At 38.9% G+C, this 14,623-nt stretch overlaps 1 protein-coding gene across 1 annotated transcript in view; it reads right to left on the reverse strand.

The window, feature by feature from the left end:
• Positions 1-14,623, reverse strand: part of LOC103608459 (phospholipase D1-like) — a 69,910-nt gene that overhangs the window by 12,496 nt on the left and 42,791 nt on the right. Inside the window, exon 8 of the mRNA XM_008592884.1 lies at positions 3,199-3,333. Within this exon, the coding sequence (XP_008591106.1) occupies positions 3,199-3,333 (135 nt within the window). The remainder of the gene's footprint in view (positions 1-3,198; positions 3,334-14,623) is intronic.

Consider the following 14,623-nt stretch of genomic DNA (forward strand, 5'->3'; position numbering starts at 1 on the left):
AACAGTTGTGAGTGCCTCCCTGGAAAGAGAGAGAAAAACGGGGAATTTTGACCTTTTCCTCTCTATCTGTCCTTAGACTTTAAACTGCTTACAACAAATGTGCATTATATTCATGCATTACTTTTTATGATAACTGCAAAACAGAATTTGTGAAGTGGTTTGATCATTTAAAACCATTTAATTTTTAGAAAATGACCTTTTTGGAGTCTATATAAAACTTTTAAAAAATTGTGAAATATAGCAAAATGTAAGAGTATGTGAAAACACATATGTCCAACTTAAGCAATAATAAAGTAAACATCACTGGATTTATCTTCCAGGCTGAAAACATCATTCCCACATTCCAGAAGCCCATTTATGCACCTTCCCGTGCATACCATTCCCTCCCCAAGAAGGAGACTTGATGGTGAATTTTATGTTCATCACACTCTGCATGTTTTCCTAAACAGAAAATAGTTTACTTCAGACCCTCATATGCCACTCTCAAGCCTGCCTTTAAATTCTGATATTCATGACCTCTGCAGTTTTCCTGCCTGCCCAAACTCACTGATGGCCTCTGGATCTTCTCGCTCTAGTTCAGCAATATCCATCCCAACTTCTGCGGTGTTGGGTGGAATGAATAGCTGCCTCTCCTTTAGCCTGTATGCTCTGAGGGCAGTGGCACTGTTTCATTCACATTTTGCATCTCCCTACTGTGCTTCGCAGTGGATTGGTGAACATTAAAAACAATTGTTTCATTTAGTCAACATGATAAACTTAAATTCTACTTAAAGGAAAGCAAATAAATATTAGTTTCGTTAAGTGCTAAAATTAAGATGGCTTGGAGAACTGGATTTGGCCACAAATTTCATGACCATGCTACCCTGGGCGACAGGTAATGAAAGATATACACAAAAGAGATGTTTCGTTAAGTGCTAAAATTAAGATGGCTTGGAGAACTGGATTTGGTCACAAATTTCATGACCATGCTACCCTGGGCGACAGGTAATGAAAGATATACACAAAAGAGATCTTTAAAGTGAAAAAAACAAATATTTCCTCATAAGGAACATAATGAGGATAAACAATTAATCATTTTTCTTATCTTAGCTATGCAATAATTCTGGCATAAGTTTGCCATGTTAGAAAAATTAATCACAGGTTACTTTAACTTTCTTTGAGCTTTAAGTACTTGCTTAACACCTGTAAAATATTCTCAGCCTAACTTCTCAAAATCCTCTGAGAAATTTAGACTTTGTTCTCTGCGTTATGAACTTAAACAGGGATGCTGTGTTAGAGAGGCAACCACAAACCTGCTTACTCTTAGAGTTTCCACTGAGACAAACAGAACAAAAGAATCTTTGGATTTTTCCTCGGGAGAAATCTCATCGTGAAGGCACACTGCCCTTAGGGAGAGAAAGAAATCCAGTCTCTAAGAACTAGCAAGTAAGACCACTTCATACTCCCAAGGCCACATCTTCAGTTTCAATAGTGGATAAGAACTGTGTGCAAAATCGATCAGTTATTGCTAGCCTAAACACACTGTAGCCTTTGAGGGTTCAGAGAACTCTCTCTGAAAAAAAGTCAATAAAAAGCTCAACAAATCTATTTAACTGTTAGCTTTGTTACTGAAAATGACTTTGCTTTTATACTTTACGTAAAGCAGGCTGAAAGTCAAAATGACCTTTCAAAGGAAAATACTTATATCTGTCAATTTTCATTTCAAGAGTTCCGAAATCTCGCTATCTTCAGAAAGCGAATTTTCCTTGGCTTTGTTTATTTTTCCACTTCAGCAAACATCGATATTTTTTCTTTCCTACCGTCACTGCCAAATTTAATATAAAAGTCTTCTGAGGGTGGCTTTGGAAGAATAAGGCCAGAGTAGCTTGAGGGAAGTAAGAGAAACCTGTGTACTGGGGGAAGTGGGGTAGTAAATCAGCCCCTAATGAGCTTCTATTCCTGTGGAGCAAGAGGTGAGAGAATAAGGTATTTTCCTTAAATGCCCTGTACAAATATTAAATGAATGTGCATGTCTCTCTCTCACTACACTGTGGACTATACATTTTCTGGCTTCAGAAGTACTTTTCAATTTTTTTCAATCATATTCTAGATAAGACAGTCTCATTACTCCTAGATATGAGATTTTTTTTTCTTTTCTCAGTGAAGGATTGAAAGCATATCTGCTGTCAAAAAATTTCAATACACTCCTAGACGTTTAGTTTCTTAAAGGATAGAGAAATATTTTATTATAGCTGAAAAACTACATTTTATTTAAATCAGATGAGCAGAATTCCTAGTAGTGGGACACATCACATCTCTAGGCAACATGCCCCAATCTCGTCAACTCGTTTATCCGGCTGGTTATTAAAACTCTGTTTCTCATCCTGGCCTTCCAGGGTTCATATCACATAATATTAGAAGGCAGAACAATTCAACAATGGCAAAATGTAGCTTTCCTTGTGTATAAGGGAATAAAGTTGAATATCCACCTCTCTAGTCAAGTTGATCTAATGTGGGTAGACAACCAATAATTCTCTCCTGAATCTGTCAGCGGGGAGAGGCCTTTGGAGAAATGTACTGTGTATCCCTGACAAGAAGACAAGTGTAGGTAGGGCCACGTCATGTCATTAGTACACAATTTCCTCCTCAAACCACACACACATCAACAAAGCTGTCTTGCTCTACACCCTGACTGACACCCAGACATAGATATTAGGAAAAATAATGGTGAGTGTAGCAGCAGCAATACCTTAACATCCTTCTGATTTTGACTTTTACATAACACAGATCTGGGGTAATGCTTAGGTGGATGTGGTGTAAGCACAGGTACTCACTTAAGACATACTTTTCTTCTCCGTTTCTCCCCCTCCAATCCTGAAATCTAGGTCTTTAGATTCAAAGTAAAAATAAGGAAATAACAAAGAATTAATGAGAGCAGGCAGATAACAGGGTGGCTGGGTTAAACTGCTGCCTCTGAATATTGTGCACAATATTGTGAAATAGTGCCCAAAGGCCATTTAATTGCTCTGTACCTCTGAGTGTTTACAGAGAAAAATGGGTTACAAAGGACGGAAGAGAAAATGATTGCTTCAGAAATGTTTTAGATATTGTGTTACTGTCTCTCTCAACTGCAAAGAAATCTTGGGAGGCATAACAAGAAAAATTTTTGCACAGAGTAAGTCACCTGGCAAGGAATGCTATTACAGACCATATACTTACCAATAACAACAGTGTTATCATCAGCAATTAACAGCTTGCTGTGGACATAGATAAGTTCAGTGACAAGGTTTCCTTCAAGCTCTGCATGTGTTCTCAGACCACAGAACGATATGTAATTTATCCACTGATTACCAACTGTAAATTAAAGAAATTACTAAGATGAATATGACCAAGCTCAATAAAGGCCCATGAAATTTTATTGTTTTTCAAAACAAATACACTATTTAAGCAGGTTGTTTAGAATTGGTCATATATAGGTTATAGATGTATATATTTTTTTCTACTTCAGAATTCACCCAAGCCTTATTTTTGCTATCTGAGGAGTTTTATATTGTTAATCCGGATGGCTATGCATTTAAAAAGAAATCATACTGAAGGACGGCTTTCTGTCTTCCCTTTACCAAGGCAATCAAAAAATGTATTCAAATACGAACATCTTATTTTAATGATTTGGTGAGTAACTACTGAAAAATGATTGTCAAAGCTGAGCTAGAATACATAACCCAAGACTTCAGTGTGACATTCCCTTCTATCTTGGTTGCCACCTGCCACGGTTCAAATCGGATGCAAGGTAAGTACCAAAACCACCTGATGCAGACATGGTTTGTAGCACATGCAGTGCAAAGCAGCAATTAAATTTTACATACTTTGAGTAAATAAAGATACAGGCAATTAAAAAACCCTCCTCATTCTAGATCATTACAATTAGGAAATGAAAAAATCTTTGCTACATTTGATTTAGGGGAATTTACTTCTGAGCAAACAGTACCAGATTTGTCCTTTAGAGTGTTGCCCTCTCATTTCACCACGTGAGGGTCATTCATGTGATAAGTAGAAATGCATTCCATACCAAGCCAACCCACAATTATTACCCTGGTGTGAGGGTCCCTCTCCCACATAGCAGTTGTCCTGGATAAGCAAAGTCTGATACTAAGAATAAATGGAGTGGAACCAAATCATCATGAATTCTAATAGAAAAAGAGTATAAATCTTTTTTTTGTTCTTTAAGAAAATCTGATATTAAAAGAACCAACGGCACTTCATGTTCCATTTACTGAAGTTTCCTCTTATTACTGCTGTTTTCTATTTTACTATTGACATTATTCAGTGTTTCTATTAAGTTTGGGTATGTCGGAAAGAATTAATCCAGAAGTTATACGCGGAGATTCCTGCATTTGCAGATAACCCTTCCCTTACGCATATGAGTGATCTCAGATAGCTGTGTTGGACAAGAATTGATGTGTTGATGTCCTAGTGCATCGTGTGAGAGATGCATTTCTAACAAGTTGCATGCAAATGAGATTTTTGCAAATCAATTTTTGGAAAGATGCTTCATCTAAAGCATTATCCCCTCTCTAAAGTCTCTGAAGCAGGAGAGAGGAGCATTTCCTCTTTTAAGCCCCTCAGGCCTGTAAAATTCCTGGAAAATGTTTCTAATACACTGCTTTATATTTTTACAAATATTTACATAATCCTCCATTTCTCCAGTGGATGGAGTAGAAAGTCCAAAATAGACAGACCCAAGTACATATGAAAAATTTGTGTATGATAAAGGCAACATCTCATACAAGCAGCATAAGAACTTTAAAATAAAAGGTGCTAGTACAATTGCATAGCCACTTAAAAAAGACAAAACTCCAAGAATCTTTTCAAGAATAAAATCCAAATAAATCAGAGATAGAAATGTAAGTATATGAAACCAGACAAGTGTTAGAAGAAAACAAGAGTGAATATCTGTATAACCTGAGTGTAGGGAAGTCTTTGTAACTATTTAGCGGCAATAAAAAAAAACAACAACTAGATTAAAAACAACAACAACAACAACATGTTTGCATCATACAAAACACTACTAGCAAAAACAGAAGGCAAAATACAAATTGGGAGAAAATATTTGCAGTATATATCACAGATAAAGAGCTGAAAGTCCTAACATATGAAGAACTCTTAATAATTGAAGTGGAAAGAAGATAAAAACCCTGCAATCGCACTCTAGGAATATATCCTAATTACACACTTCCAACTAATAAGAACATATATGCACAATGTCATTCATTGTATAGTTCTGACTATCGGAAGCATATAATTGTTTGTAATAGAAAACAAACTATATGCCCATACATAGCAGAGAGATTGAATAAAACTATGGCAAATCCATGCATGGAAGACTATGCAGAGGTAAAAAGAAATGAAGTCTGCTATGAACTGATATGGAGTCATTTCCAGGATGTATTGTTAAATGAAAAAAGCAATGTGAACAAAAGAATATGTGATATGCTATTTTTGTGAAAGAGATTAGGAGAAATAAGGAAATATACATGTATATTCTCATTTGTGCAAAGAGAAACACAATAAAATTAATCTGGAAACTGATGAAATTGGTTACTGCGATATTATCGTACATATATATTCATTTTTGTCCATAGTTCCTGGCTTGTTTTAACGTTCTCCTGCCTCTCTGTCTTGGAGCTGGCCATAAAGAAATCCTCTGACCTACCTTGTCAGATTGTAGGTGATAAGACCCCCCATTTCAGGAGGGGTCCTGCCCCATACCTGGGAGGAGGGAATGCTGCACAAAGAGGCCAAGAAGAATCTGAACAAACAGGCCATGCTGAGCAAACAAAAAGTCTGAACAGGCCTCCACTCAGTCTGCTAGTGGTAGATAACACTCTTTTTGTCCAATCACATTTCTACATGGTTGTCTATGCTTCAGTCATGCCTACATAATGAAGCCTCCATAAAAACCCAAAAGGACAGGGTTCAGAGAGTTTCTGGACAGCTGAGCTCATCCACGTGCTAGGAGGGTGGAACACCCCAACTCCATGGGAACAGAAGCTCCTGAGCTCGGGACACCTCTAGACCTCGTCCTGTATATCTCTTCACTGATATTCTTTAAAATATCCTTCATAATAAACCAGTAAATGTAAGTAAGTGTTCCCCTGGGTTTGTGAGCCACTCTAGCAAATGAATGAAACCGAAGGAGGAATCAGGGGAACCGAGATTTATAGCTGGTTGGTCAGAAGCACAGATAAAACAACTTGGGGCTTGTGATTGGAACTGGAATGGGGGCAGGGGGAGTGTCTTGGGGACTGAGCTCTTAATCTGTGGGACCTGATGCTATCTCCAGGTAAACAGTGTTGGAACTGAATTGGGGGCATCCACTGATTTCCCCTGCAGAACTGCTTGCTTGCTGGTGTGGGGGGAAAATTCCCACACTCCTGGTGTCAGAAGCATGTTGTGAGAGTACAGTGGGAGAAACTGAACTGAGTGTTTTTGCCTCTCAGTTACCAGTAGGGGGTGGGTGGGAATACAGTGGAAAAGATCGGTGGGTGGAAACTGAAAGTAAGTATAGGGGAGTGGCATTTATCTAAGTATGATTTCGTATAGTTCTGACTATTGGAAGCATATTTCACACATCCAACAACAAAATCAAGAAAGGTGGGGGAAAAAAAAACCCAAATGGAATACAAACTGAAGCAAATATACCTAATTGCATTTCAAATTAGTAACCTAATCCAAGTAGCTTTTGATCATACCCATTCAAATGTATACGTTTAGCTTAAAGACAAAAAGAATATAAACAAATATTGAACTCTAGTAAGTGGACTTATTTTTCGTAGTTGTATTAGCTATCAATTCTGGAATTACTTTCTGTGTATTTTAAGATTGAAGAAATATGTAAATATGCTGTGGAAAATGGCAGCCAGGTTTCTCACTGTGAGAGAAAGAAACTATAAAAATAGAAAGAGGGATGGCTAGAAAGAATCCTGTGGTGTGGGATTGGAATCAGAGGTAACAGTATGGAGAAAGAGAGAGAGAGAGAGAGATATGAATGGGTTTGTGTGTGTGTGTGTGTATAGTACTATACACACACACACATAAGGGGCCTACAGCAGTGACATTTATGAATGGGTTTGTGTGTGTGTGTGTATAGTACTATACACACACACACATAAGGGGCCTACAGCAGTGACATTCGAGTAGCAATGATCATACCTAGCACCCAGAATTTGGTTTCAAAATACCATTCTTCACCAAAAGAACCTAGGTTTCTTGGAGAAATGGCTGATTCCAGGGCTGGTGCTGGAATGTATGAATGTGTAACACCATGTTGTGCCAGTGAAAAAGAAGGCTGGTGGGTTTATGTCAAAAGGACACGAAGTCAGCTTAAAAAGTCCCTCACTGGCCAAACCTGAGCAAGCAGAATATCATAATCGTAACCCATTGAACAAAAGAAGAATCTGTAAGTCCACACTAATATAAGTAAATGGGGAAAAGGAAAAATTTTCCTTACAGTAGAATTCCAACAGATAAATTTAAAAGAAACTAATTAATATAAAAGAAATGATGGAATTAGAAAGTCAGCATTTGGCAACTATCATAGTAATAATTGACTGGGGAAGAATCATTACTGCATGCTAAAACCAATGAGTGAATTGTGTGATGACAAGCAGGATATTTACATAGATCAGCGTTTTCCCGTAGAATGCTTAATAATTATAAAGGGAAAAAGAGTAACTTTACAGTGGCGAATGCTGGCAGACACCACCTTCACTGAGAGGTCAAAGTTAACACGATGAGTAATAGGACAAATCAGCATCATGTTCCTCCTGATGTCTTGCACAGAATAGTACAATGTCACTTCTGTGATATTTCTGCTGAAAATGCATAATCTGAATCTAATCATAAAGAAACAACAGACACACCCAAACTGAGGGATATTCTACAGAATAAGAATAACTCTTAAGGAATATTAAGGTCATGAAAACACCACCCTCCCCAAAACAAAATGATTGAAGGATTATTTCAGATTACAGGAAAATAAAGATACATGACAACTAAATGTCTCACATGATTGTGAACTGAATCAGGGCCATAAAAAAGTCTTTTTCCTCTTTTGCTATAAAGAACATTCATAGGACAGCTGAAAAAATTTTAATAAGGTCTATAAACTAGATAACAGCATTATGTCAATGTTAATTTCATTTATTTTGATAATTAAATTGTAGCTGCTTAAGCTGTCCTTGTTTTCTCAGAAACACACACACATATACTTAGGGGTAAATGAGCAGCATGGATGCAACTTATTCCAAAATGGTTCAGGGTAAGAAAACAACAACCAACAACAATCTATCAATGTATCTATCCATTGAGGGAAACTGATAAAGCACAGAAGGTAAAATGTTAACATTTCAGAACTCAAAATAAAGGGTATATGGCAGTCCTGAAAACTGTTCTATAAGCTGAAATTATTTCAAAAAAAGTTTTTAAAGATGAATGATACTGACAAGCTGTTTGCAACCTGAGGTTTAAGACATGCCATAATTTATAATTTTCTAAAGCACAGATACAATGGTACTTCAAAAAGTTCATGAAGGCAGCCCCATCCACCCAGAAGCATGCCAAAAACACTACTCCTGTGCAGGTGGCCTACCACAGCCACTGCCACAGCCACAGCCACTGCAAAAGCAGCTTGATGCCACAGCAGTAGCCACAGCTGCTGTGCAAGCAGCCCACCAGACATTCGACTATACCGACACTAGGAGAGTCACCAGCAGAGACCAGAAAAAGAAGAGAATGTCTCCCTTCTCAAAGTCCACTACAAGTCATAGAAGAAGAAACTGCTCACCAGATGACCAGACATCATTATGTAGATACTAGAAATACAAAAATCCAAGAAAATATGACACTACCAAAAAAATAAATAAATAAATAAACAAAATACAGTAATTTTCAAATACCAAAACCCTAGCAATGACTGAAAAGGAATTCTAAGCAACAATCTTAAGGAAACTCACTGAGATAGCCAAAGACTGTTAGACAACACAATGAAATTAGAAAAAAATCCAGGATATGAACAAGGAAATTTACAAAGAGATTAATACCTTAAAAAAGAATGTAGCAAAACTCATGGAACTGAAAGATTCACTCAATGAAATAAAAAAAAACACAACCAAGAGCTTAAGCAGCAGGCTGAAACAAGCAGAAGAAAGAATTTCTGATCTTGAAGATAGTCTTTTCAAAATAAGCCAGGAGGACAAAAAAATAAAATAAAATAATTTTAAAAATGTAAAAAACCTAAGAGCTAGCAGACAACATTGTATACAAACATTCAAATGATGGGTGTCCCAGAAGGGGAGAAGAAAGGAAAAGTCATGGAAAACCTATTCAATGAAATAATAAAAGAAAACTTACCTGATATAGGGAGAGACACAGACCTTCAGATCCAGGAGGCTCAAAGATCCCCAAACAGATTCTATCTGAAAAGATCCTCTCCAAGATACATTATAGTCAAACTGGCAAAGCTCCAACACAAAGAGAAAATCTTAAAAGAAGCAAGAGAAAAGCGTCAAGTCACCTATAAGGGAGCCCCTATCAGACAAACACAATCTTCTCAACAGAAACTCTACAGGCCAGAAGAAAGTGGGATGATATATTCAAAATACTAAAAGAAGAAAACTGCCAGCCAAGAATACTGTACCCAGCAAGGCTATCCTTCAGAAACGAGGGAGAAATAGTGTATTTTCCAGACAAATGCATACTGTGGGAGTTCACTACCACACAACCAGCCCTACAAGAAATCCTCAAAGAAGTCCTGCATATGGAATCCAAAAAATGATAATTACTGCCACGAATACATGAGAAGGAACAAAATCCACTGGTAGCACAAAAATGCAAACAAGAAAGAGAAAGAAACTAAATCTTACCATCACAAAAAACTATAATGACATTGTAATAATGCCTCTGCTTTATTTCTGATTTTAGTAATTTTGGTCTTCTCTCTTTTTTTCTTGGTCAATCTAGAAAAAGGTTTGAAAATTTTGTTGGTCTTTTTAAAAAATCAATTTTTGGTTTTGTTGATTTTCTCTATTGTTTACTAATTCCCTATTTCATATATTTCTGTTGTAATTTTTGTTATTTCCTACTTATATTTGCTTTTGGTTTAGTTTGCTCTTCTTTCTCTATTTTCTTAAGGTAGAAGTTTACACTACTGATTTGAGATTTTTCTTACTTTTAATATAGGTGTTTACAAGTATAAATTTTCCTCTAAGCACTGCAGGAGCCCTTCATCCTATACATTTTTTTTTTTTTTTTTTTTTGTTTTTTTCCGTGTCCGGCAACGGATCGCAACCCTCAGTGTTGCCCCCGTACCGGGCCAGGACCGGCAACGGAATCGCAACCCTCGGCGCCGCTCCTGCGCCTCGCTCAGCCAGTGAGCGGGAACCGGTCTGTATGTGGGATCTGAACCCTCGGGCGGGAGCGCCGCCGCGCTTCCCAAGCGGCGCACTATCCAGTGCGCCACCGGGCCGGCCCCATCCTATACATTTTGATAAGCTGCACTTTGGTTTATAACTTGAAGTACTCTCTAATTTCCCTGATTTTTCTTTTTACCCATTATTTATTTAGGAGAGCATTAATTTCCATACATTTGTAAATTTTCTAAATTTCCTTCTGTTATTGTGTTCAGAGAACATATTTTCTATGATCTTAGTCTTTTTAAATGTATTAAGGCTTGTTTTATGGCCAAAAATAAATAAAAAATAAAAATAAAGCTCATAAAAAAATAGAATTTAAAGATAATATAAATCTTTCCATGAACTTTTTGAACTACCTTCATATATACCATTCCACAGCAAGCCTAGAAAGTATCAACATCTCGTCTACTAACCATCTTTAAAAAAAAGTATCAACAAATTATCAATTAGTCAGAGAGCCTCCCAGCTCAGTCTAAACCTACTTCCCACTCATCCTTGCCTATGCAATAACTCTTATGAAGTGCTAAAACCTTTCTTTCTTCTTGAAAAATGGTCTCAAGAAGAAAGAAAGAAAGAAAGAGAGAGAGAGAGAGAGAGAGAGAGAGAGAGAGAGAGAGAGAGAGAGAGAGAGAAAGAAAGAAAGAAAGAAAGAAAGAAAGAAAGAAAGAAAGAGAAAGAAAGAAAGAAAGAAAGAGAAAGAAAGAAAGAAAGAAAGCTAACAGTACCAGTAACAGGATCGAAAGGAAAGATAATGGCTCTCTGCCGGAGCTGAGATATACTCTTCTGTCCATGAACATTAGAACTCTAGTTCCTCTGCCTTTGGGTCCCAGGACTTAAACCAGCAGCATCTCTGGGCTCTCAGGCCTTTGGCCTTGGACTGAGAATTAGCCACCATTGGCATCCCTGGTTCTGAGCCTTTCAAATTTGGACTGAGCTGTACTATCTGCATCCCAGGGTCTCCAGTTTATAGACCGCCTATCATGGGACTTCTCAGCCTTCATAATCAAGATGGGGCAAGATGGTGAACCAGAGGTGCCCAGGGGACATCCCTTCCACAGATAAGGACCAGAACAACTAATAGACAGCTAAACATTGATGGGAGCATCTGTGGGAGAATGTAGGAGTGCAGTAGGAGACTGGAGACATCCCTATAGAGTACAAAAGCCCAGGATGGTGGCACATAGAGGAGAGAAATGCATATGGCCCCAGCCGCCAAATATCTGCCACTGGGATTGGCGCAGGAAAGACATTCCCTTGAGGGAAAAGGTAAGAAGAGAGCGCACACCAGCCTCCATGCTCACCACAGACCTGCAGTTCCTACAGCAGAAGGATTCTATAGCCCTTGCAAGTTTGGAGCCAAGTGTGGGGAGCTGCCTATAATACATGCCCTGCATTGCTCTAGAACAGGAATACATACTGTGCGCTCTCCACCCCCACTCTTGTGGCCCAAGCCAATGCAGTATTGACCCATCTTGAAACCATAGCCACTGCAGGAGCATGCCCTGCCCTGGGGGCCAGTAGCCACTGCATTCCCTCACAGAAGAGGCTACAATACTCTGATCCCAGTGGATCGAAGCTTGGACTCACGAGCAGCTGTGACCACAGTCCCACACATCTGGGGAGCCAATCCCAGGCCTATTGAACTGACGCACCCATGTCCTCAGCCAGAGATGAGACAGGCTGACTCCCTGTCCCCACCAGTGGGCTGAGTTCTGTGTGCCAAAGCTTCCAACCTGGAAAAACATGGGTCCCTACCCTAACAAAGACACCCACAGTCTGGCAGCAGTAAAGTGTATTTGTGCCCTCCCAGAGGAGCAGCCAAGGTTCCTACCCTCAACAGTTCCGCCTAGGAGCTGCACCCCCAAAGCAACTGGCTGGGCCTGCTCTCAGCGGGCCTGCTCTCAGCAAGTCTGCTGAGCAGCCTCACCTACTGCCTGAAAAGAGGCTGGTAGAGTCCCCTCTCTGCAGGCCTGCCTAGTGGCCTTGCCCATCACCTGAGAAGCAGCTCAATAGACCTGCCCTTGGTAGGCCAGCTACTGAACTGCAGAGGGAAGCAGAGAGGGAAGCTACTGAATTGCAGAGGGAAGACTTGCTTCTGGCCCTGAGAAGTGGTGCAGTGGACTGACTCCCAGCAGATCTGCACCTAGCTAGTTGAGTCAAAGCATGCCCATGCCCCTGACTCAGAGCTACAGCCCAGCTGTCATACCCCTGTGTCTCTGAGGTACTGCATGCATACACATCTGAGTGACAAACAGCCTGGCTGACTCACCCCTGTTGGGCCTGCCACTGGCAAACCAGTCTGGAAATCCCCGACATGCCACACTCACACACTCAGCCTGAAAATCAATTCAGCAAATCCATCCCTAGTGAGCCAGCTCCTGAGATGACTGACCCACAGTTAGCATGCACATATCCTCAGCCTGAGAACCAACACAGTGAGCCCACTCCTGGAAAAGCCATGTCACCACCACCACCAATCTCCCACATATAAGCTGCTGAGGCCCATGCAGATATACCAAAAGTGATTTACAGCTGAAGAAACTATACGGAGTTTAGACTACTGCACCCATCCAGGAAAAAAGCCATTGTACTCTACTTGATGGACACCCAAAGACACATTTGCATGTGAGAATACTTCCCCATACAAGCCACTCTATAAAGAGCTGACTGTTTGGGCCGAGCCTGTGGCGCACTCAGGAGAGTGCGGTGCTGGGAGTGCAGCAGCGCTCCCGCCGCAGGTTCGGATCCTATATAGGGATGACTGGTGCGCTCACAGCGCTCACTGGCTGAGCACGGTGTGGCCAGTCTCAAAAAGAAAAAAAAAAAAAAAAAAAAAAGAGCTGACTGTTTCACCAAATGCACAAATATCAATGCAGGTAAATAAGAAACATGAAAAAACAAGAAAACATGACACCACCAAAGAAATGCACCAATTACAAATCCCAACGAATCAAAAATTGCTGAGTTGCCAGAAAAGGAATTCAAATTAATAATCTTAAGGAAACACACTGAGATACACAAGAATACAGACAAACAATTCAATGAAATCAGAAAAACAATTCATGATCTGAATGAGAAATTTCACAAAGTGGTAGATATTATAAAAAAATCAAACAGAAATCTTGGAATTGAAGAATTCATTGAATGAAAAAAAATACATCTGAGAGTCTTAACAACAGGCTAGGTCACGCCGAAGAATTTCTGATCTTGAAAATAGCTATTTTGGAATATCCCAGGAAGACCAAAAAAAAAATGTAAAAAGAATTTTTAAAAATGTACAAGCCTACAAGATTTATGGGATACTATTAGGTAAACAAATATTTGAATTATAGGCATTCCAGAAGGAGAAAACAAAAGGATATTGAAAACACATTTAATGATATAATAGCTGAAGACTTCCCTAGTCTTTGTAAAGATATGAATATCCAAATCCAGAAAGCTCAAAGGTCCCCAGATAGTTTCAACCCAAAAAGTTCCTCTCCAAGACACATTGTAGTCAAAATGTCAAAAGTTAGAGAGAATTCTAAAATCAGCAAGAGAAAAGTGTCAAGTGACTTATAAGGGAATCCTCATTAGACTAAGAGCAGACTTCTCAGCAGAAACCGAGCAGGCCAGGAGATGATAGAATTTATATCTAAAGTACTCAAAGAAAAAAAAAAACAAGAATATCATACCCAGCAAAGCTACCTATCAGGAATAAAGGAGAAATAGCCATTAGACTAAGAGCAGACTTCTCAGCAGAAACTGAGCAGGCCAGGAGATGATAGAATTTATATCTAAAGTACTCAAAGAAAAAAAAAAAACAAGAATATCATACCCAGCAAAGCTACCTATCAGGAATAAAGGAGAAATAGAGTCTTTTTCAGATAAGCAAAAATTAAGGAAATTAATCACCACTAGTTCAGCCTTACAAGAAGTGCTTGGGTGAGCCCTACATCTAGAAGAGAATGAACAGTAAGAACCATCATGAAAACACCCAAAACTATAAAACTTGCTGGTAGAATAGATACACAAAATAGAAAGAGAAAGAAGTCAAACCTTGTCAGTTCAGAAAATCACCAAACTACAAAGTGTAAACATTAAGAAATAAAGAAAGGAACAAAAGATACACAAAACAATGAGAAAACAACCAACAAAATGCCAAAAGACCTCACATACCAAAAATATCCTTG

The sequence above is a fragment of the Galeopterus variegatus genome, unplaced genomic scaffold (assembly GCF_000696425.1).
Source record: "Galeopterus variegatus unplaced genomic scaffold, G_variegatus-3.0.2 Scaffold8431, whole genome shotgun sequence".
NCBI classification, from domain to species: domain Eukaryota; kingdom Metazoa; phylum Chordata; class Mammalia; order Dermoptera; family Cynocephalidae; genus Galeopterus; species Galeopterus variegatus.